The 25441-nt window shown below is 47.1% G+C and overlaps 1 protein-coding gene across 1 annotated transcript in view; it reads right to left on the bottom strand.

The window, feature by feature from the left end:
* slc18a2 (solute carrier family 18 member 2) overlaps nt 1-25441 on the bottom strand; it is a 43192-nt gene that overhangs the window by 6584 nt on the left and 11167 nt on the right. The window contains exons 3-10 of the mRNA XM_055162904.1: nt 14414-14472; nt 13917-14000; nt 12727-12819; nt 9396-9485; nt 8448-8491; nt 4902-4962; nt 4313-4408; nt 2113-2189 (exon numbers count right to left, since the gene is read on the bottom strand). Of these exons, the coding sequence (XP_055018879.1) occupies nt 2113-2189; nt 4313-4408; nt 4902-4962; nt 8448-8491; nt 9396-9485; nt 12727-12819; nt 13917-14000; nt 14414-14472 (604 nt within the window). The remainder of the gene's footprint in view (nt 1-2112; nt 2190-4312; nt 4409-4901; nt 4963-8447; nt 8492-9395; nt 9486-12726; nt 12820-13916; nt 14001-14413; nt 14473-25441) is intronic.

Raw genomic sequence — 25441 nt, 5'->3', positions numbered from 1 at the left:
TTGTGTATTTGTGTGTTTTGTATTTGTGTTTGTGTATTTGTGTGTGTATTTGTGTGTGTATTTGTGTGTGTATGTTGTGTATTTGTGTTGTGTGTGTATTTTGTGTGTGTGTTGTGTATTTGTGTTGTATTTGTGTGTATTTGTGTTGTGTATTTGTGTGTATTTGTGTGTATTTGTGTATTTGTGTGTATTTGTGTGTATTTGTGTTGTGTATTTGTGTTGTATTTGTGTTGTGTATTTGTGTTGTATTTGTGTGTGTATTTGTGTGTATTTGTGTGTGTATTTGTGTGTATTTGTGTTGTGTATTTGTGTGTGTATTTGTGTATTTGTGTTGTGTATTTGTGTGTATTTGTGTTGTGTATTTGTGTGTATTTGTGTGTATTTGTGTTGTGTATTTGTGTGTATTTGTGTGTGTATTTGTGTATTTGTGTATTTGTGTTGTGTATTTGTGTGTATTTGTGTGTATTTGTGTTGTATTTGTGTGTATTTGTGTGTATTTGTGTGTGTTTGTGTGTGTATTTGTGTGTATTTGTGTTGTGTATTTGTGTGTATTTGTGTTGTGTATGTGTGTATTTGTGTGTATTTGTGTGTATTTGTGTTGTGTATTTGTGTGTGTGTGATTTGTGTGTGTATTTGTGTGTATTTGTTGTGTGTGTATTTGTGTGTATTTGTGTGTATTTGTGTTGTGTATTTGTGTGTATTTGTGTTGTGTATTTGTGTGTATTTGTGTTATCTGTGTATTTGTGTTGTGTATGTGTGTATTTGTGTGTATTTGTGTGTATTTGTGTGTATTTGTGTGTATTTGTGTGTATTTGTGTTGTGTATGTGTGTATTTGTGTGTATTTGTGTGTATTTGTGTGTATTTGTGTGTATTTGTGTGTATTTGTGTGTATTTGTGTGTGTATTTGTGTGTATTGTGTTTGTGTATTGTGTTTGTGTATTTGTGTGTATTTGTGTGTGTATTTGTGTGTATTTGTGTGTATTTGTGTATTTGTGTTGTGTATGTGTGTATTTGTGTGTATTTGTGTGTGTGTTTTGTGTGTGTATTTGTGTGTTTGTGTGTGTGTATTTGTGTTGTGTGTATTTGTGTGTGTGTGTATTTGTGTTTGTGTGTATTTGTGTGTTTGTGTGTGTATTTGTGTGTGTGTATGTTGTGTGTATTTGTGTGTATTTGTGTGTATTTGTGTGTATTTGTGTGTATTTGTGTGTGTATTTGTGTGTATTGTGTGTATTTGTGTGTATTTGTGTGTGTGTGTATTTGTGTGTGTATTTGTGTGTGTGTATTTGTGTGTGTGTATTTGTGTGTATTTGTGTGTGTATTTGTGTGTATTTGTGTGTATTTGTGTTGTGTATTTGTGTGTATTTGTGTGTATTTGTGTGTATTTGTGTGTATTTGTGTGTATTTGTGTTGTGTTTGTGTGTATTTGTGTTGTGTGTATTTGTGTTGTATTTGTGTGTATTTGTGTGTATTTGTGTGTATTTGTGTGTGTATTTGTGTGTATTTGTGTGTATTTGTGTGTATTTGTGTTGTATTTGTGTGTGTGTATTTGTGTGTATTTGTGTTGTGTATTTGTGTGTATTTGTGTGTGTGATTTGTGTGTATTTGTGTGTATTTGTGTGTATTTGTGTGTATTTGTGTGTATTTGTGTGTATTTGTGTATTTGTGTGTGTGTATTTGTGTGTATTTGTGTGTATTTGTGTGTATTTGTGACTCGGGATAAAAAACAGAGACACAAAAACGTCTTATGAAAAAACAGATAAAGATTTAATAACAGAAACGAGATCTGAGATAAAAAACACAGAGTCCAGTCCACAGACCTGATACAGTCCTGGTCTAGTCCTGGTCTAGTCCTGGTCTAGTCCTGGTCTAGTCCTGTCTAGTCCTGGTCTAGTCCTGGTCTGCTCCTGCTCTAGTCCTAGTCCTGTCCTGTCTAGTCCTGGTCCTGGTAGTCCTGGTCTAGTCCTGGTCTAGTCCTGGTCTAGTCCTGGTCTAGTAGTCCTGGTTCTAGTCCTGGTTCCTGGTTCAGTCCTGGTTTAGTCCTGGTTAGTCCTGGTTAGTCCTGGTTTAGTCCTGGTCCTGGTAGTCCTGGTCTCAGTCCTGGTCCCATCCTGGTTTAGTCGATGAGCCAAAGTTCCAAAGATGTTTGTTCCGATGAGGTAAGAGATGGAGGCCGGAAGGAACGCGACACCTGAGAACAGAAGAGAAGAGAAGAGAACAGAACAGAAGAGAACAGAACAGAACAGAACAGAACAGAAGAGAAGAGAACAGAACAGAACAGAACAGAGGTGTTAGGGTTTGTTTGGTTTGGTTTTTCTTCATGTTCTGTAACAGAAATGTTCTGAACGACGACACCACAAACTCCAAATGAAGCTCATCGAGGTCAGCAGTCACACTCGACAACCTGGATTTGAATTCCGACCGTGAGAATCAGAGCAACTAAAGAACCAATCAGGAGCCAGGCTGTTGAAGGACACGCCCCCTCACGCTCCGCTGGTCCAACAGGGGGCGGAGCTCAAAGGCGGCGTCGTGTCTCCAGTGACCTGCTCGTTTTCACACCGCAACATGTTCACTTCTGCCTCACTTCCCAAGTCCAGACCTCCATCCATGTTCTTCTTCTTCTCTGGGGTCTGAGCAGAGACTCCCACACTTCCTTCACCCCAGACGCTTCCAGATGAATCCCGACAACCGACTCTGATGAAAGCTGCACTTTGATTCAAGTTAAAAGTTTAATTTCACAGAAAAACTCCGTGTTCTGTGAGCCACTTCTGTGTGGGCGGAGCTGCAGTACCTGGAGCGTCCACTAGTCCATCTGTCACTCACAGACAGAGGGGGCGGAGCTTAGCAACGCTGTCAATCAAACCTGTTACTAAGGTTAGTGGGAGGGGCCTCAGGGAAAGAAGGCGTCTGATTGGTTAAAGTCCTGGTTTAATCCTGTTTCAGTCCTGTTTTAGTCCTGTTTTAGTCCTGGTTCAGTCCTGTTTTAGTCCAGTTTTAGTCCAGTTTTAGTCCAGTTTTAGTCTGTTTTAGTCAGTTTTAGTCCAGTTTTAGTCCAGTTTTAGTTCTGTTTTAGTCCAGTTTTAGTCCTGTTTTATTTCTGTTTTAGTCCTGTTTTAGTCCTGTTTTAGTCCTGGTTCAGTCCTGTTTTAGTCCTTGTTTTAGTCCTGTTTTAATCCTGGTTCAGTCCTGTTTTAGTCCTGTTTTAGTCCAGTTTTAGTTCTGTTTTAGTCCAGTTTTAGTCCAGTTTTAGACCTGTTTTAGTCCTGGTTCAGTCCTGTTTTAGTCCTTGTTTTAGTCCTGTTTTAATCCTGGTTCAGTCCTGTTTTAGTCCAGTTTTAGTCCAGTTTTAGTCCAGTTTTAGTTCTGTTTTAGTCCAGTTTTAGTCCAGTTTTAGTCCTGGTTCAGTCCTGGTTCAGTCCTGTTTTAGTCCAGTTTTAGTCCAGTTTTAGTTCTGTTTTAGTTCTGTTTTAGTCCTGGTTCAGTCCTGTTTCAGTCTCTTGTTCTTGTGTTTTATTTGTCTGTGTGTCTCTTACAAACACGGCTCTGTCATTAAATCTGATCTTATCCGTCTGTGTCGTGCACCTGACGCCCTGACGCTGAGGCTCCGAGGCTCTGAGGCTCTGAGGCTCTGAGGCGAGGCTCCGGTGGACCCGAGGCTCTGGGGCCACGCTGCAATTTCCTGTGGCGGCGCGGAGTCTTATCACCAGCCATTCTCCGTATCGCCGCTCGCAGGCAGATTACGCAAATATCCCTGCGCCAAGACGGATGGAGCTCATAATGCAGACGGGCCGAGTGTGTGCGGCGGCGGCGGCGGCGGCGGCGGCGGCGTGCTCAGAGCTTTTCTCACTCAGTCATTCTTAACATTCCTTCTCCGACGAACAATCTTAGTAACTACTTAATTACTTGAATTAGCACTTAACTTGCACTTACTTCACCTGCTGACAGACGCATTTGAAAGTTTGACGAGACGATTCTCCATTTATCATCAGAACCACTGCGGGTTCAAAACGTCTGGACGGTGTTTGTGTCCGTGGAGGAACCACAAACCCAGATGACAGAAAAGCCGGGAGCAGCTCCAGTGTGTAAATAAAGACGATTTAATGAGTTTTCCATCTAAACCTCAAGTCGGATTTTCCGTGTAAACTCCAAGGACAATATCTGAATTCAGATAATTAATTTAGAATTAAAAATCATCATGTAAACGAGGCCTGTGAGACGGAGACAAACTCGGACGTGTCTCTGTCTCGGAGCAGATCCACAGGGAGTTTGACTCTGGACTGATTTTAGGAACGTTTCTTCATTCCTGGTTCTTACCCAGTTGCCATTTGGCCGCGCACATCGTCTCCATCATCCAGATCGGCAAAGTCGGCTCCAACATCGCTATGCCCATGTTCCCAAAGCAGATCGCCCCTGGAACAGAAGGAAGAACATGGAGAAAACACGGAGAAAACACGGAGAAAACACGGAGAAAACACGGAGAAAACATGGAGAAAACACGGATAAAACACGGAGAAAACACAGAGAAAACACGGAGAAAACACGGGGAAAACAGGCAAAATAAGTGAAACAAACCAGGAATAAAACCAGGATAAACCAGAATAATCCAGGTTTATCCAAAGCTCCATGAGGAGAATAATGTTGTTTCCAGTGAAAATGATGGATGTGTTTGTTTCCTCCGAGTGATGAAGATGAAGATGATGAAGAGGAGGAAGAGGAGGAAGAGGAGGAGGAGCAGAGGTAAAGGCCAAAGCTCAGAGACAAACTGACACATCTGCACAACAACAACACACCTACAGCCCCAGGTCCTACAGGAACCAGACCCAGACCTGGTCTAGACCCAGACCCAGACCCAGACCCGGTCCAGGTCCAGACCCGGTCCTGGTCCAGGTGTGAGGTGTTTTACCTGCAGCGATGATGATGTACGGGTCCCTCATCAGTGTGAGCAGAGGAGTGCCCTTCTGACTCTGAAACACACAAACACACACATTTAAAACACACATTTAAAACACAATTTAAAACACACATTTAAAACACACACATTTAAAACACAATTTAAAACACACATTTAACACACACACACACAGGTCAGGGGTCAGAGGTCAGGGGTCAGGGGTCAGAGGTCAGGGGTCAGAGGTCAGTTTTATCGATCATGTTAAACTTCATAAAATCTCCAAAATGTTGAACCTGAACTTTTCTATGACACAATCTGATGATTATTTATGTTTTATTTGTCTTTTATTTGTTTGTTTAGTGATTTTTATGTTTTTTATTCTGTAAATCTCTTTAAATGATTTGATGTACAAATGTGCTGCATAAATAAACTCTTAGTCTTCGTGACTAAATCAGAAGTGGAACAGGTTTTTTCAAAAAACTGAACTGAACTCTGCAGAAGATGAAGTGTAAACTAGAGCCCGACCGATATGGATTTTGTTGTGGCCGATATAATCACCGATATATTTAGTGATGTAAAAATTCACTGTAAATCTTGAATTGATTAAAAAACTTAGGTTTGGCTCTGGTTGATTTTAAATTGGGTTTATTTAGGAAACATTTATTGTTGTTCTGACTCTTTACATCATATTTACAGACAGAAGTTTGGCCTAATGGCAATTTTTGCATCACATTCTAGACACTAGTGATGGGGATTCCAGTTTTGTTTTGTATTTTTGGAGAACCGGCTCTTTTGGCTCGGCTCACTAAAGCAGCTGGCTCTTTCCAAGCGACTCTTGAGATTGTTTTGTTGCAAGCAGGACTAAACCAGAACTGAACCAGGACTGAGTGTCGGGACTCGGTTTCTATCTCTCTCCTGCACTCGAGCCCAAGTTTAGTCCTGGTTTATTTATTTTATGCTGAACTGCAGCCAAATATGCACTTTTTTTATCCTGTGCAAACGCAGATTTCTGAAAGTTTCGTTTTCAGCCGCTGCTGCTGTTAAACTACGGGTCGACATGCGGCATGAAGAGAAAAAGTGAGAAAAAGAGAAAACACGGCTCCCAATAAGAAACATGCTCCTGTTGTTCGCTTCAAAGAGTCGGATCTAAGAGCCGCTTCGATCGCGACCGAAACATAACTCCTGCTAATAAATAAACTATCGCTATTAGCCTTTAGCCGTAAATGCTGCGCAAAGCGGTAGTTAATTATCTGCATAAATGTGGATCATTCACACGTCTATTCACAGCTCATTTACATCAATGCTGGTTCAGTAACAAATATACGGACAATGTAAACACTTTACAATAGACCAATAGAAAACAGCCTGTTTATGTGCAGGAGCTACAGCAGCTAACCGCTAACAACACCTAAACTAGCTTCAAAGTCGATGTATTTCAACACTCACCGCTCACACAGGCTCCTCCCACATCACACAGGCTCCTCCCACATCACACAGGCTCCTCCCACATCACACAGGCTCCTCCCACATCACACAGGCTCCTCCCACATCACACAGGCTCCTCCTCACATCACAAATCTGCACTAATAAATGTCCTTTTAATCCAGACTCAAACCGATTGTCCGAAAAAGAAAATAATCTCAGTGTTGCGCACGTCTGCAGGTGTAAACAAACACACGTGAGTGAAGTGACGTGACTCTGTGGTGTGTTCAGGGACAGTACGACACACACACACACACACACACACAGACAAATGACTCCGTAGATAAATACTGATGTGGAGCCACATATTAGGACATTTATTTGTTTGTAAATTGGATTAAATGAACAGAATGTAGAGAGTCTAAGATTTATAACGAGGTGTAACATGCCCACGTGAAATATCGGCCGATAGCCGCTATGTCTCCAGGTGCCCATATTAGCCGATAATATCGGCCAGCCGATATATCGGTCAGGCTCTAGTGTAAATGTAAATGTGTTTGTTTTGTCACTGCTCAGACTGAAGAAGAAGAAGAAGAAGAAAAGTTTCTTCTTCTTCTTCTTTAGTTCAGACTCGACTATGAAAAACTGAAACTGACGAACAAAAACACAACGTTAAAAAAAACATCTTTAAAATAAAATAATCACGCAGCTTTAGTCCAAATGATCAAATGTTTCTTTTGTGATTCCAAATGAGATGGTTTTTTTAAAGGTCAGATTCAGTTTAAATTTGTTTAAGTGTCTTGCCAAAAAGCACACAAAAAATGGGCATTAAACCAGGACTAAACCAGGACTAAACCAGAACTAAACCAGGACTAAACCAGGTCTAAACCAGGTCTAAACCAGGACTAAACCAGGTCTGATCCAGTAGTGTTTTAGTCCCAGTCCTGGTTGAGTTCTTCTGGTGGATCTTTGTTGTTCTTGATCCTTTTTTGTGAGAAAAGACCGAGCTGCTCTAGTCCGGTTATAGTCCAGGTCTGAACCTCACGGATAATGAGTCAACTGGACAATGGAGCGAAAGAAGATCTCATTATGAAACAGACCTCCTCCTCCTCCTCTTCCTCCTCTTCCTCTTCTTCCTCTTCCTCCTCCTCTTCCTCCTCTCTCCTCCTCTTCCTCCTCTTCCTCCTCTTCCTCCTCTTCCTCCTCTTCTTCCTCTTTTTTAAATGTCATGAACCTGATTCTTGGTTCATTCTCTGCTGACGCCTCTCGACCTCTGACCTTTCATTATGTCAGTCCTGGTTTAGTCCTGGTTTAGTCCTGGTTTAGTCCTGGTTTAGTCCTGGTTTAGACCTGGTTTAGACCTGGTTTAGTCCTGGTTTTTAATTTTCTGTTCCCTCTGACACAGAAATGAGGTGATTGGAAACACACGACAAAACGACAAAAGCAGCAGCCGCACCTCCAGAGAAAATACACACTTCCTCCAGACGCAGAGACAATGTGTGTGTGCAGATCTGGACCAGTCTTATCAAAAAACAACTTCCCCTTCCCCTAAACCAGGACCGAACCAGGTCTAAACCAGGTCTAAACCAGGTCTGAACCAGGTCTAAACCAGGTCTAAACCAGGTCTAAACCAGGTCTAAACCAGGTCTAAACCAGGTCTAAACCAGGTCTAAACCAGGTCTAAACCAGGTCTAAACCAGGTCTAACCAGGTCTAAACCAGGTCTAAACCAGGTCTAAACCAGGTCTAAACCAGGTCTAAACCAGGTCTAAACCAGGTCTAAACCAGGTCTAAACCAGGTCTAAACCAGGAAACCAGGTCTAAACCAGGTCTAAACCAGGACCGAACCAGGTCTAAACCAGGTCTAAACCAGGTCTAAACCAGGTCTAAACCAGGTCTAAACCAGGACCGAACCAGGTCTAAAACAAGACTAAACCAGAGACTAAATAATAAAACCAGGATTCAAATGCAACCAAAACAGGGTCTGAATCGAGACTAAACCAGGACTAAACCAGGTCTAGACGGGGCCTGGAGACTCGTATCAGTGATGTTGTGGTGATGAGTTTGTGCGTCGTTGTTGTGTAAATAATAAATGTGGAGTTTGTCGTTTGTTTTAATCGGGTTTAAAGTGACTCACCTCCGGCTCCACCTTGGTCGGCTGCAGGACGAACAGCTGCAGGGCTAAAGGGCACAAAGGCAGACGTCAGGAGTCGAACACAGAACCTCTGTGACCTCTGTCTAACCCCACACACTGATGCACTGACAGGAAGTGAGCGCGGGGACACTCCCGGCTCCATCGACTGTGGCTCCAGTTCAGTTTGGATTGAAAAGTCGTGTGTTTGTCTGAACTCCACATGATCCTGGACTTTTTATTTCAATATTTTCTCCCTACATCAAGATCACAGGGAAGGTCACGTGGAGCGTTTGGACCAATCAGAGAGCGGCTCCGGGCGGCTCGGGGCGGCTCGGGGCGGCTCGGGGCGGCTCGGGGCGGCTCGGGGCTCGGGGCGGCTCGGGGCGGCTCGGGGCGGCTCGGGGCGGCTCCGTCTGACAGAGACACTTTAGGAGCCACGAGGATTTAAATATTTAACAAAGTTTATGTTGTGAAAATCAAAAAGAATCCAACAAAACCCGACGCCCTGAAAAACACAAACAGGTTCAACTCTCTCTTTTTTCTCTTCTCTCTCATTTTCTCTTTCCCAGTTTAGTCCTGGTTCAGTCCTGGTTTAGTCCTGGTTTAGTCCTGGTTTAGACCTGGTTTAGACCTGATTTAGTTCTGGTTTAGTCCTGGTTTAGTTCTGGTTTAGTCCTGGTTTAGTCCTGGTTTAGTCCTGGTTTAGTCCTGGTTTAGTCCTGGTTTAGTCCTGGTTTCGTTCACATCCTCAGGTTGGAGTCATTTCACATTTTTCCACACAAACTGAACTGGAGTCAGAGTCGGTGGAGCCCAGACTCGCCCGTGAACACTTCCTGTTTGGAACAGTGACTCAAACCCACGAACTCCTCGTGACGGGGCGACTCCTACGAGTCCTACGAGTCCTACGAGTCCTACGAGTCCTACGAGTCCTACGAGTCCTACGAGTCCTACCTCCATCAAACAGAGCGATGAAAGCCAAGATCAGGAACGGAGCCGTTTTCCCAACGAACTCGTACAACACACTCCCGAACGGAGGACCAACTGAAGAGAGAGAAGAACAGAGAGAAGAACAGAGAAGAACAGAGAAGAACAGAGAAGAACAGAGAGAAGAACAGAGAAGAACAGAGAAGAACAGAGAAGAACAGAGAGAAGAACAGAGAGAAGAACAGAGAAGAACAGAGAAGAACAGAGAAGAACAGAGAAGAACAGAGAAGAACAGAGAACAGAGAAGAACAGAGAGAAGAACAGAGAGAAGAACAGAGAGAAGAACAGAGAGAAGAACAGAGAGAAGAACAGAGAGAAGAACAGAGAAGAACAGAGAAGAACAGAGAAGAACAGAGAGAAGAACAGAGAGAAGAACAGAGAAGAACAGAGAAGAACAGAGAAGAACAGAGAAAGAGAAGAGAGAAGAACAGAGAAGAACAGAGAGAAGAACAGAGAAGAACAGAGAAGAACAGAGAAGAAGAGACAGAGAAGAACAGAGAGAAGAACAGAGAAGAACAGAGAAGAACAGAGAAGAACAGAGAGAAGAACAGAGAAGAAGAACAGAGAGAAGAACAGAGAGAAGAGAGAACAGAGAAGAACAGAGAAGAACAGAGAAGAACAGAGAAGAACAGAGACAGAGAAGAAGAACAGAGAAAGAACAGAGAAAGAACAGAGAAGAACAGAGAGAAGAACAGAGAGAACAGAGAGAACAGAGAAAACAGAGAAGAACAGAGAAGAACAGAGAGAAGAACAGAGAAGAACAGAGAGAAGAACAGAGAGAAGAACAGAGAAGAACAGAGAAGAACAGAGAGAAGAACAGAGAAGAACAGAGAAGAACAGAGAAGAACAGAGAAGAACAGAGAAGAACAGAGAGAAGAACAGAGAAGAAGAGAGAAGAGAAGAACAGAGAAGAAGAACAGAGAGAAGAACAGAGACAGAGAAGAACAGAGAAAGAACAGAGAGAAGAACAGAGAAGAACAGAGAAGAACAGAGAGAAGAACAGAGAAGAACAGAGAAGAAGAACAGAGAAAGAACAGAGAAGAAGAAGACAGAGAAGAACAGAGAAGAACAGAGAGAACAGAGAAGAACAGAGAGAAGAACAGAGAAGAACAGAGAAGAACAGAGAGAACAGAACAGAGAGAAGAACAGAGAGAACAGAGAGAAGAAGAACAGAGAAGAACAGAGAGAACAGAGAAAGAAGAAGAACAGAGAAGAACAGAGAAGAACAGAGAGAACAGAGAGAAGAACAGAGAGAACAGAGAGAACAGAAGAAACAGAGAGAAGAACAGAGAAGAACAGAACAGAGAAGAACAGAGAGAAGAACAGAGAGAAGAACAGAGAAGAACAGAGAAGAACAGAGAGAAGAACAGAGAAGAACAGAGAAGAACAGAGACAGAGAAGAACAGAGAAGAACAGAGAAGAACAGAGAAGAACAGAGAAGAACAGAGAAGAACAGAGAAGAACAGAGAAGAACAGAGAGAAGAACAGAGAAGAACAACAGAGAAGAACAGAGAAGAACAGAGAAGAGAACAGAGAAGAGAAGACAGAGAGAGAACAGAGAGAAGAGAACAGAGAAGAAGAACAGAGAGAAGAACAGAGAAGAACAGAGAAGAACAGAGAAGAACAGAGAGAAGAACAGAGAAGAACAGAGAAGAACAGAGAAGAACAGAGAAGAACAGAGAAGAAGAGAGAAGACAGAGAGAAGAACAGAGAGAAGAACAGAGAGAAGAACAGAGGGAGGGAATGAGGAGAGATGTTTAGTCTATTGTAATTCCTGTAATTATGAAGCATTTTATGGTCCAGGAGCCAGGAAGTGCACTGTTAGTATGCTAGTTGTGTTCCACTTTCCTTTGACAATAAAACTCAGCTACATTTCTGACACTTGTGAAGTTCTGTAACACTTCAGGAAAATGAGAAATAACTTTGGACCTTTGCAAACGACTTTTTTTTTACATTTTAAAAGGACTTGTATCTGTTTTTTCACATAGACCAGAGGTGGGCAAACTACGGCCCGGGGGCCATATACGGCCCTTTAAACCTTTTAATCCGGCCTGCAGAAGTTGAACAAATTATAATAATAAACCTTGTTGATGTTTCATTTTTCCTGCATTTCCAGAGTTTCCCAGTAGATGGCGCCACACACACACACACACACACACACACACACACACACACACACACACACACACACACACACACACACACACACACACACACACACACACACACACACACACACACACACACACACACACACACACACACACACACACACACACACACACACACACACACACACACACACACACACACACACACACACACACACACACACACACACAGACACACACACACACACACACACACACACACAGACACACACACACAGACACACACACACACACACACACACACACACACACACACACACACACACACACACACACAGACACACACACACACACACACACACACACACACACACACACACACACACACACACACACACACACACACAGACACACACACACACACACACACAGACACACACACACACACACACACACACACACACACACACACACACACACACACAGACACACACACACACACACAGACACACACACACAGACACACACACACACACAGACACACACACACACACACACACACACACACACACAGACACACACACACACACACACACACACAGACACACACACACACACACACACACACACACAGACACACACACACACACAGACACACACACACACACACACACACACACAGACACACACACACACACACACACACACAGACACACACACACACACACACACACACACACACACACACACACACACACACACACACACACACACACACACACACACACACAGACACACACACACACACACACACACACACACACACACACACACACACACACACACACACACACACACACACACACACACACACACACAGACACACACACACACACACACACACACACACACAGACACACACACACACACACACACAGACACACACACACACACAGACACACACACAGACACACAGACACACACACACACACACACACACACACACAGACACACACACGACACACACACACACACACACACACACACACACACAGACACACACACACACAGACACATACACACACACACACACACACACAGACACACACACACACACACAGACACACACACACACAGACACACACACACAGACACACACTCAGATGGTGTAAAGTCGGGACACTGACCGAGGACGCCCATGGCCAGTCCTCCCAGCGCGATCCCGATGGCGTGACCTCGCTCCTCGTCGTCCGTGTACACACTCGCCAACATCCCCATCCCTGAAACACACACACACACACGGGGGATTAAAACCGCAAGCAGAGACGAAGGCATCATGTTTTTTAAAAATGACAAAATGACGAGCTGGTCCCTCATGATCATGCACCAACCCTGTGAAGTTTGAGTGATTTTCGATCTTTACTTTTTAAGTTACAGCTTATTTTAAGAGGGGAGGATGTGTCCGTTTACAGGCCCAAAATCACAGCATTTTTTCTCGTCCGTTTTCACAGGTCAATATCTCTGTAAGTATCACACACACAGGGCTGAAATTTTGTAGACTTGTTCTCCTCTACTCTGTGTTCAAATAACATTCGTTTTTTTATCACTTCCCACAGGCCATAAATGACATATGAAAATCGGACCATGTTGCATTTTCTTGTTTTTAATAGGAGCCTCACACATCACACATTTCAAATTTTACACATTTGATGGTTTCTTTTAACAGTTCAGAACAAATGTTGATTCTCAAAAAAAATGTATGTCTCTGACACCGACAAGTAGGTTTAAAAAGGGTTAAAAATGGTACGCCACGGGAATGAAAATGAAAACGAGTTTTAAAAAAAATTCATATAAAATGACAATAAGTTGAGATACAAACTTTGGATAGTTGTTCTTTGAACACAGAGTAGAGGAGAACAAGTCTATAAAATGTCATCCCCGTGTGTGTGATATTTACAGAGAAATCGACCTGTGAAAACAAACGAGAAAAACTGATGTGATTTTGGGCCCGAAAACTGACACATCCTCCCCTCACTAAATGAACTGAACTAAAAAGTAATGATCAAAAATCAGTAAAACTTCACGGGGCTGGTCCATGAGCGTGAGGGACTATTTGGTATTTTTTTTTCAAAATGTTTTGGATTGAAGTACGTCGGCCGTTTGGTGAAATGACGTGGAATGAACCTTGAGCATTTTGGCCTCCACAATAGACAGACAGGAGCAGACAGGAGCAGACAGGAGCAGACAGGTGCAGACAGGAGCAGGTGCAGACAGGTGCAGACAGGAGCAGACAGGAGCAGACAGGTGCAGACAGGTGCAGACAGGAGCAGACAGGAGCAGACAGGAGCAGACAGGTGCAGACAGGTGTTGGTTTTACCTGCGACTGAGGAGCAGGAGGAGCCGACTCCCTGGAGCGAGCGAGCGACGAAGAGCAGAGCGTAACTGGAGGAAAACGCAAACACTGAAAAACAAAAACAGGTTCATCGTTTTAACTCCGGAATTTAACAAACTCGACTCAAATAAAGGTCAAAACGAACTGAAACAAGAAAACTAATAATACTAATAAAACTAATAAAACTAATAAAACTAATGAAATAAAACCCAACTGGTGGAACGTTCCTGTGAGTTTTAGAGTCGTTCCTCGTGTTTTGTTTCATTCTCATGTTTGAGTGTTTCTTTATTCTGAGTCTGTTACATCTACAAAACTCCAGACGCTCTGATCCACCTTGTGATGTCATCAAGTGTCTTCAGTTTGTGTGTTAAATGTGCAGGTTTGTGAGTTAAACGTGTGAATGAAACAAAAACACGAGGAAACGACGTTCAAACAGAAAACAGAGTGACGTGTTTAGAAGTGAAAGTGAAAGTGACACTGACTGATGGTGGAGAGGAACATGATGCAGAACCCGGCGAAGATGGGGATCTGGTACCCGATCCTGAAACACACAGAGAGAGAACCCAGAGTCAGAGGCACCGACCAATATTAAACCACAATATTCTCAAAAAAAAAAAAAGGGACGTGGCCAAAACTCTAAACTCCAATTATTATTTGTTTAATTAAATGAAACCCTGTTCTGTTTTTATTTGTGGCTCTTCTGTATGTGGCTCTTGTGTGTGTGGCTCCTCTGTGTGTGGCTCTTCTGAGTGTTTCTCTTGTGTTTGTGGCTCTTCTGTTTGTGACTCTTGTGTGTGTGGCTCTTGTGTGTGTGCTCTTGTGTGTGTGGCTCTTGTGTGTGTGGCTCTTGTGTGCGTGGCTCTTGTGTGTGTGTGGCTCTTGTGTGTGTGTGCTCTTGTGTGTGTGGCTCTTGTGTGTGTGTGGCTCTTGTGTGTGTGTGGCTCTTGTGTTTGTGGCTCTTGTGTGTGTGTGTGCTCTTGTGTGTGTGTGTGTGTGCTCTTGTGTGTGGCTCTTGTGGCTCTTGTGTGCGTGGCTCTTGTGTGTGTGTGTGTGTGTGGCTCTTGTGTGTGTGGCTCTTGTGTGCGTGTGGCTCTTGTGTGTGTGGCTCTTGTGTGTGTGTGGCTCTTGTGTGTGTGTGGCTCTTGTGTGTGTGGCTCTTGTGTGTGTGTGTGTGTGGCTCTTGTGTGTGTGTGGCTCTTGTGTGTGTGGCTCTTGTGTGTGTGTGTGTGTGTGCTCTTGTGTGTGTGTGGTCTTGTGTGTGGATGTGTGGCTCTTGTTGTGCTCTTGTGGCTCTTGTGTGCATGGCTCTTGTGTTTGTGGCTCTTGTGTGTGTGTGTGCTCTTGTGTGTGTGTGTGTCTTGTGTGCGTGCTCTTGTGTGCGTGGCTCTTGTGTGTGTGTGTGTGTGTGGCTCTTGTGTGCTCTTGTGTGCTCTTGTGTGCTCTTGTGTGTGTGGCTCTTGTGTGTGTGGCTCTTGTGTGCGTGGCTCTTGTGTGTGTGTGGCTCTTGTGTGCGTGGCTCTTGTGTGTGTGTGGCTCTTGTGTGTGTGGCTCTTGTGTGTGTGTGGCTCTTGTGTGTGTGGCTCTTGTGTGTGTGGCTCTTGTGTGTGTGACTCTTGTGTGTGTGGCTCTTGTGTGCGTGGCTCTTGTGTGTGTGTGCTCTTGTGTGTGTGTGCTTTGTGTGTGGCTCTTGTGTGTGTGGCTCTTGTGTGTGTGTGGCTCTTGTGTGCGTGGCTCTTGTGTGTGTGTGGCTCTTGTGTGTGTGGCTCTTGTATGTGTGGCTCTTGTGTGCGTGGCTCTTGTGTGCGTGGCTCTTGTGTGTGTGTGGCTCTTGTGTTTGTGGCTCTTGTGTTGTGTGGCTCTTGTGTGTGTCTCTTGTGTGCTCTTGTGTGTGTGTGTGCTCTTGTGTGTGGCTCTTGTGGCTTTGTGTGTGTGTGTGTGTGGCTCTTGTGTGTTGTGGCTCTTGTGTGTGTGTGTGCTCTTGTGTGTGTGTGGCTCTTGTGTTGTGTGTGTGTGTTGTGTTGTGGCTCTTGTGTGTGTGTGGCTCTTGTGTGTGTGGCTCTTCTGTTTGTGACTCTTGTGTGTGTGGCTCTTGTGTGTGCGTGGCTCTTGTGTGTGTGTGGCTCTTGTGTGTGTGGCTCTTGTGTGTGTGTGGCTCTTGTGTGTGTGGCTCTTGTGTGCGTGGCTCTTGTGTTTGTGGCTCTTGTGTGTGTGGCTCTTGTGTGCGTGGCTCTTGTGTGTGTGTGCTCTTGTGTGCGTGTGTGTGCTCTTGTGTGCTCTTGTGTGCTCTTGTGTGTGGCTCTTGTGCTCTTGTGTGTCTCTTGTGTGTGCTCTTGTGTGTGTGTGTGCTCTTGTGTGTGTGTGGTGTGCTCTTGTGTGCGTGGCTCTTGTGTGTGTGTGTGTGTGCTCTTTGTGTGTGTGTGTGTGCTCTTGTGTGTGTGTGGTGCTCTTGTGTGTGTGTGGCTCTTGTGTGTGTGTGTGGCTCTTGTGTGTGTGTGTGTGCTCTTGTGTGTGTGTGCTCTTGTGTGTGTGTGTGTGCTCTTGTGTGTGTTGTGTGCTCTTGTGTGTGCTCTTGTGGCTCTTGTGTGTGCGTGGCTCTTGTGTGTGTGTCTTGTGTGTGCTCTTGTGTGTGCGTGTCTTGTGTGTGTGTGCTCTCTTGTGTGCGTGGCTCTTGTGTGTGTGTGGCTCTTGTGTGTGTGGCGTGGCTCTTGTGTGTGTCTTGTGTGTGCTGTGCTCTTGTGTGTGGCTCTTGTGCGTGGCTTTGTGTGTGCTCTTGTGGTGCGTGGCTCTTGTGTGTGCGTGGCTCTCTTGTGTGCGTGGCTCTCTGTGTGTGCGTGGCTCTTGTGTGTGTGCGTGGCTTGTGTGTGCGTGGCTCTTGTGTGTGCGTGGCTCTTGTGTGTGGCGTGGCGTGTGTGTGTGCTCTCTGTGTGTGTGGCTCTTGTGCTCTCTGTGTGTGTGGCTCTGTGTGTGTGTCGTGCTCTTGTGTGCGTGGCTCTTGTGTGTGCTCTTGTGGCTCTTGTGTGTGCGTGTGCTCTTGTGTGTGTGGCTCTTGTGTGTGTGTGGCTCTTGTGTGTGGCTCTTGTGTGTGTGTGCTCTGTGTGCTCTTGTGTGTGCGGCTCTTGTGTGCTCTTGTGTGTGCGTGTCTTGTGTGTGCTCTTGTGTGTGCGTGGCTCTTGTGTGCGTGGCTCTTGTGTGCGTGGCTCTTGTGTGCGTGGCTCTTCTGTGTGTCCGTGGGGAGTTGAACCGTCGACTCTGGTCTGAGTTTAACTGCATCAGTTTGAGTTTAATTTGATCAACACAAATGTTCAGACACAGAAACAAGAAAACATGTTTACTGTCTCTGACACACACAGAGACCCCGACACACACACACACACGACACACACACCCACGACACACACACACACACACACACACCCACACACACACACACACACACCCCGACACACACACTATACACACACACACCCCGACACACACACCACACACACACACACACACCGACACACACACACACCCCGACACACACACCCCGACACACACACACTATACACACTACTCTCTTCCCTCTCTCTCTCTCTTTGGGAGAGTTGGATGGATGTTGTCAGACACTCTCTCTCTCTCTCTCTCTCTCTCTCTCTCATCTATTCTTCTCCTCCGCATCCCTCTCTCTCTTTTTGTTGGACGTCCTTTCATTCCTCTCCCTCTCTCCTCCTCTTTTCTTCGGATGGATGTTGTCGTATGTCCTCCCCCTCTCTCTTTCTCTCTCTCTCCTCTCCACTCTCTCTCCTCTCTCTCCCTCTCCTTCCTCCCCCTCTCTCTTTCTCTCTCCTTTCCACTCTCTGTCCTCCCTCTCTCCCTTTCTCTCTCTCTCTCTCCACTCTCTCTCTTCTCTCTCCCTCTCCTTCCTCCCCCTCTCTCTTTCTCTCTCTCTCCTCTCCACTCTCTCTCCTCTTTCTCTCTCTCCTCCCTCTCTTTTTGTTGGATGTTTTCAGATGTCTCTCTCTCCTCTCTTGTCTCCTCCTCTCTTTCTCTCTCCTCCTCTCTCAGCTATTCTCTCTCTCCTCATCCCTCTCTCTTTGTTGGATGGATGTTGTCATACGTCTCTCTCTCTCTCCCCCTCTCCTCTCCTCATCCTCTGCTTTTCATTGGATGGCTGTTGTCAGTCGTCCTCTTTCCTCTTCTCTCTCTCGCCCCCCTCTTTCCCTCTCCTTCCTCTCATCCCTCTCTCCCACTCTCTCTCTTTCTCCCTCTGACTCATCCCTCTCTCTTTGGAGTGTTGGATGGATGTTGTCAGATATTCTTTCTCTCCTCTCCTTCTCTCTCCTCCTGCTTCCTCTTTTTGTTGGATGGTTGGTGACGTCTCCTCTCCTTCTCTCTCTCTCCTCTCCTCTCTCCTCATCCCTCTCTTTTTGTTGTCTGTCGTTCTCTCCTCCTCTCCTTCTCTCTCTCTCCTCTCCTCTCTCCTCATCCCTCTCTTTTTGTTGTCTGTCGTTCTCTCCTCCTCTCCTCTCTCTCTCTCTCCTGTCGTCTTTCGTTGGATGGATGTGTTCTGTCGTTCCGCAGAGACGTAAACGAGCGTCTGTCGGTGAAACGACTTTAATGTGGTTTAAACCGAACAGCGCACTTCCTGCTCCTGACGTGTGCCCCGAACCACACCAGACACCAGACACACGCCCTGCTGTGTGTCAGGTCCCCCCTGTGTGTGTCAGGTCCCCTCCCCGTGTGTGTCAAGTCCCTCCTGTGTGTGTCAGGTCCCTCCTGTGTGTGTCAGGTCCCTCCTGTGTGTGTCAGGTCCCCCCTGTGTGTGTCAGGTCCCTCCCGTGTGTGTCAGTCCCTCCCGTGTGTGTCAGGTCCCCCCTGTGTGTGTTCAGGTCCCCTCCGTGTGTGTCAGTCCCTCTGTGTGTGTCAGGTCCCTCCCGTGTGTGTCAGGTCCCCCCCTGTGTGTGTCAGGTCCCTCCCGTGTGTGTCAGGTCCCTCCCGTGTGTGTCAGTCCGTGTGTCAGTCCCTCCCGTGTGTGTCAGGTCCCCTGTGTGTGTCAGGTCCCCCCTGTGTGTGTCAGGTCCCCTCCCCGTGTGTGTCAAGTCCCTCCTGTGTGTGTCAGGTCCCTCCTCGTGTGTGTCAGGTCCCTCCTCGTGTGTGTCAGGTCCCTCCTGTGTGTGTCAGGTCCCTCCTCGTGTGTGTCAAGTCCCTCCCGTGTGTGTCAGGTCCCTCCTCGTGTGTGTCAGGTCCTCCTCGTTGTGTGTCAGGTCCTCCCCGTGTGTGTCAGGTCCCTCCTGTGTGTCAGGTCTCTCCCGGTGTGTGTCAAGTCCCTCCTGTGTGTGTCAGGTCTCCTGTGTGTGTCCTCCCGTGTGTGTCAGGTCCCTCCTGTGTGTGTCAGTCCTCCGTGTGTGTGTCAGGTCCCTCCCGTGTGTGTCAGGTCCCCTCCCCGTGTGTGTCAGTGTCCCTCCTCGTGTGTGTGTGTGTCAGGTCCCTGTGTGTCCCGTGTGTCCCTCCTGTGTGTGTCAGGTCCCTCCCGTGTGTGTCAGGTCCTCCCCTCCCCGTGTGTGTCAGGTCCCTTGTGTCCTGTGTGTCAGGTCCCTCCCGTGTGTGTCAGGTCCCTCCTGTGTGTGTCAGGTCCCTCCTGTGTGTGTCAGGTCCCTGTCCTGTGTGTCAGGTCCCTCCCGTGTGTGTCAGGTCCCTCCTGTGTGTGTGTCAGGTCCCTCCTGTGTGTGTCAGTCCCTCCTGTGTGTGTCAGGTCCCTCCAGTGTGTGTGTCAGGTCCCTCCCGTGTGTGTCAGGTCCCTCCTGTGTGTGTCAGGTCCCTCCCGTGTGTGTAAGGTCCCTCCTCGTGTGTGTCAGGTCCCTCCCCGTGTGTGTCAAATCCCTCCTGTGTGTGTCAGGTCCCTCCCGTGTGTGTCAGGTCCCTCCTCGTGTGTGTCAGGTCCCTCCCGTGTGTGTCAGGTCCCTCCCTGTGTGTCAGTCCCTCCCGTGTGTGTGTGTCAGGTCCCTCCCGTGTGTGTCAGGTCCCTCCCGTGTGTGTCAGGTCCCTCCCGTGTGTGTAAGGTCCCTTCTCATGTGTGTCAGGTCCCTCCCGTGTGTGTCAGGTCCCTCCCATGTGTGTCAGGTCCCTCCCGTGTGTGTCAGGTCCCTCCAGGAGCAGTTTTCTTCAGTTTTGTTCTCGTTTCTCAGTTTTATCACAAACCAACAAAAAACTGAGGATGTCCCAGTTTTTTATTTTAACATAAAAATAAAACCAGTTTATGATGAAAATTAACATTGAAAAAAAAACAAAAACAAAATCTAGTCAAGTTCAGACGACTTGAATTAAGAAAGTTTGATCATGATTTCAATTGACGAGTAAAATAATCTGCAGTGGAAGAAAACTTTTCATATTTAAAATATGAAAATACATCTTGCTGCACTTAAAATAAAAAATAAAAACAACTTTTTACACTTAAAACAAGAAACAAAACCAACTGTTGCTTGGATGAAGAAAAACATTTGTTCGTTTTTCGATCATTTTACTTCAAGTTGAATCGACTCAGAAAAGTTCAATGATTTTAATTTAATTCACAGATATTGTTTTTGCTCTGATAATAAATTCTAGATAGAAGTTGTTGGAATCAGTCGTAGATGAGAGTCGTTCGTCTGTTTCACTGATTTAAACACAAATGTTTCAGGAGAAACTGGTAAATGGTCTGTAGTTTCTTTTAAACATTTATCGCCTAAATTTAATTTTCTGACGAGTCGAGTCGTGGAAGAAATTCGTGTTGTAGAATTTGAGATCGTTTTTTGTGGTCTTGGTCTCGTCTCAGACTCTGGCTCCTCTCGTGGGTTTCACTCTGTGCGAGTGTAAAAAGTGAAACTTTTGGACGTGTCATTTTTAGAACAAACTGAAAGAGACGGAGGACGAGTCCACTGCCCCAGACACACACACACTGCCCCAGACACACACACACTGCCCCAGACACACACACACTGCCCCACACACACACACACACTGTCCCACAGACACACACACTGCCCCAGACACACACACACTGCCCCAGACACACACACACTGCCCCAGACACACACACTGCCCCAGACACACACACACACACACACACACTGCCCAGACACACACACTGCCCCACACACACACACTGCCCCAGACACACACACACACACACACACTGCCCCAGACACACACACACTGCCCCAGACACACACACACTGCCCCAGACACACACACACTGCCCCACACACACACACACACACACTGCCCCAGACACACACACACTGCCCACACACACACTGCCCAGACACACACACACCCAGACACACACACACTGCCCCAGACACACACACACTGCCCCAGACACACACACACTGCCCAGACACACACACACTGCACACACACTGCCCCCAGACACACACACACTGCCCCACACACACACACTGCCCCACACACACACACTGCCCCAGACACACACACACACTGCCCCAGACACACACACACTGCCCCAGACACACACACACTGCCCCACACACACACACACACACACTGCCCCAGACACACACACACTGCCCCACACACACACACTGCCCCACACACACACACACTGCCCCACACACACACTGCCCCAGACACACACACACACTGCCCCAGACACACACACACTGCCCCACACACACACACTGCCCCACACACACACACACACACACTGCCCCAGACACACACACACTGCCCCAGACACACACACACACTGCCCCACACACACACACTGCACACACACACACTGTCCACACACACACACACTGCCCACACACACACACACTGTACACACACACTGTACACACACACACTGTCACACACACACACACACTGTACACACACACACTGCACACACACACACACACACTGTACACACACACTGTACACACACACTGTACACACACACTGTAGATGAGTTTAGGCTCGTGTTCCGTCAGAACACACAGAGAACATGTTTTGTTGTATTTGTGCGTTTGTGTGAGTACAGTGTGTCCCGGGGCAGGTGTGTGTCCCGGGGCAGGTGTGTGTCCCGGGGCAGGTGTGTGTCCCGGGGCAGGTGTGTGTCCCGGGGCAGGTGTGTGTCTGTGCCGGGGCAGGTGTGTGTCCCGGGGCAGGTGTGTGTCCCGGGGCAGGTGGTGTGTCTTGGGGCAGGTGTGTGTCCCGGGGCAGGTGTGTGTCCCGGGGCAGGTGTGTGTCCCGTGTGTGTCTTGGGGCAGGTGTGTGTCCCGGGGCAGGTGTGTGTGTGTCCCGGGGCAGGTGTGTGTCCCGGGGCAGGTGTGTGTGTGTGGGCAGGTGTGTGTCTTGGGGCAGGTGTGTGTCTGTGGGGGGCAGGTGTGTGTCCTGGGGCAGGTGTGTGTCTTGGGGCAGGTGTGTGTCTTGGGGCAGGTGTGTGTGTCCCGGGGCAGGTGTGTGTCCCGGGGCAGGTGTGTGTGGGCAGGTGTGTGTGTCTTGGGGCAGGTGTGTGTGTGGGGCAGTGTGTGTGTGGGGCAGGTGTGTGTCTTGGGGCAGTGTGTGTGGGGCAGGTGTGTGTCCTGGGGGGGGCAGGTGTGTGTGTGGGGCAGGTGTGGTGCAGGTGTGTGTCTGGGGCAGGTGTGTGTCTGTGGGCAGGTGTGTGTCTTGGGGGCAGGTGTGTGTCTTGGGGCAGGTGTGTGTGTGGGGCAGGTGTGTGTCTTGGGGGCAGGTGTGTGTGTGGCAGGTGTGTGTGTGTGTGCAGGTGTGTGTCTTGGGGCAGGTGTGTGTCTGGGGCAGGTGTGTGTGGGGGCAGGTGTGTGTCTTGGGGCAGGTTGTGTGTGTGTGGTGGCAGGTGTGTGTCTTGGGGCAGGTGTGTGTGTGGGGCAGGTGTGTGTCTTGGGGTGGTCAGGTGTGTGTGTGTGGGGCAGGTGTGTGTCTTGGGGCAGGTGTGTGTGTGTGTGTGTGGGCAGGTGTGTGTCTGTGTGGGGCAGGTGTGTGTGGTGTGGGTGCAGGTGTGTGTGTGTGGGAGGTGTGTGTGTGTGGGCAGGTGTGTGTGTGTGTGTGTGCAGGTGTGTGTGGGCAGGTGTGTGTGTGGGGCAGGTGTGTGTGTGTGTGTCTTGGGGCAGGTGTGTGTGTGGGGCAGGTGTGTGTCTTGGGGCAGGTGTGTGTCTTGGGGGCAGGTGTGTGTCTGTGGGGCAGGTGTGTGTGTTGGGGCAGGTGTGTGTCCCGGGGCAGGTGTGTGTGTGTGTGTCTTGGGGCAGGTGTGTGTGTGGGGGGGCAGGTGTGTGTGTGTGGGCAGGTGTGTGTGTGGGGCAGGTGTGTGTGTGTGGCAGGTGTGTGTGTGGGCAGGTGTGTGTCTTGTGGGCAGGTTGTGTTCTGTGTGCTGTTTGCTGAGACCAGAACAGAAGATAAATATAAACCTGTTGAACTGTACATTTCACTGGGACCTTATAGAAGCAGCTCAACACGGACACACACACACACACACACACACACACACACACACACACACACACACACAGACACACACACACACACACACACACACACACACACACAGACACACACACACACACACAGACACACACACACACACAGACACACACACACAGACACACACACACACACACACACACACACACACACACAGACACACACACACACACACACACACACAGACACACAGACACACACACACACACACACAGACACACACACACACACACAGACACACACACACACACACACACACACACACACACACACACACACACACACACACACACACACACACACACACACACACACACACACACACACACACACACACACACACACACACACACACACACAGACACACACACACACACACACACACAGACACACACACACACACACACATACACACACACACACACACACACACACACACCACACACACACCACACCCACACACACACACACAACAGACACACACACACACACACACACACACACACACACACACACAGACACACAGACACACACACACACACACACACACACACACACACACACACAGACACACACACACACACACACACACACAGACACACACACACACACACACACACACACACACACACACACACAGACACACAGACACACACACACAGACACACACACACACACAGACACACACACAGACACACACATACAACACACACACACACACACACACACACACACACACAGACACACACACACACACACACACACACACACACACACACACACACACACACACACACAGACACACACACACACACACACACACACAGACACACACACACACACACACACACACACACACACACACACACACACACACACACACACACAGACACACACACACACACACACAGACACACACACACACACACACACACACACACACACACACACACACACACACAGACACACACACACAGACACACAGACACACACACACACACACACACACACACACACACACACACACACACACAGACACACACACACACACACACACACACACACACACACACACACACACACACACACACACACACACACACACACACACACACACACACACACACACACACACACACACACACACACACACACACACACGACACAACACACACACACACACACACACACACACACACACACAGACACACACACACACACACACACACACATACACACACACACAGACACACACACACACTGTGTGTGTGTGTGTGTGTGTGTGTGTGTCCGTGTTGAGCTGCTTCTATAAGGTCCCAGTGAAACGTACAGTTCAACAGGTTTGTCTGTCTGTGTGTTTGTCTGTGTGTTTTTCTCGGCCTCAGGTTGATTGTGTCGGGTGTTTTTGTGCGGCTCAAGGACGTGTGAAGGGAAATGAGGCGTTTAAAGACACAGAGGCGCTCAGGCTTTAAAACTCCTCAGTCACACAAACTCACTCGGAGATTTAAGTCGTGTTCTGCTGTCGTTTCCTCCTCAAAAAAAAAAAAAAAAAAAAACAGAGCTGGAGTTGTTTCACTTTTTGTTTCATTTGGATCATTTTTTCTCTGGAATTTCCAAACTCGACTCAACTAAAGTTCAAACGAGATTGGAAACAAAATCAAGCAAAAAATGAAACAAATGGAACAAAACCCAACTGCAGGAAACTTTGTGAGGAGAGAAGAACATGTGTTTACATCTGCAAAGCTCCAAACACTCTGTTCCACCTTGTGATGTCATCAGTGAACAGCTCCTTTTCTCTTTAGTTCAGTAGAAATGGGACTGAAAAAAATGATCCAGGTGATTCTAGTGAAAGTGTGTGGAGTTTAAAAACACAGTGGAGCACTTCCTGTATCACCACATGATGACATCACACGGTGGAACAGAGAATGTTTTCTTTTTTTTTAGATAAGAGCTGGTGTTAAATGTGCAGGTTTGTGAGTTAAACATGTGAAGGAAACAAAACACGACTGCAGCTCTGAGTGAGACCAAGAAAACATGACTCTTTATTTTAT

The sequence above is a fragment of the Boleophthalmus pectinirostris genome, unplaced genomic scaffold (assembly GCF_026225935.1).
Source record: "Boleophthalmus pectinirostris isolate CB_2022bp ecotype Guang Dong unplaced genomic scaffold, ASM2622593v1 HiC_scaffold_5, whole genome shotgun sequence".
NCBI lineage: Eukaryota > Metazoa > Chordata > Actinopteri > Gobiiformes > Gobiidae > Boleophthalmus > Boleophthalmus pectinirostris.
The sequence above is the reverse complement of the archived record's forward strand: the minus strand, read 5'-3'. Positions and strand labels throughout refer to the sequence as shown.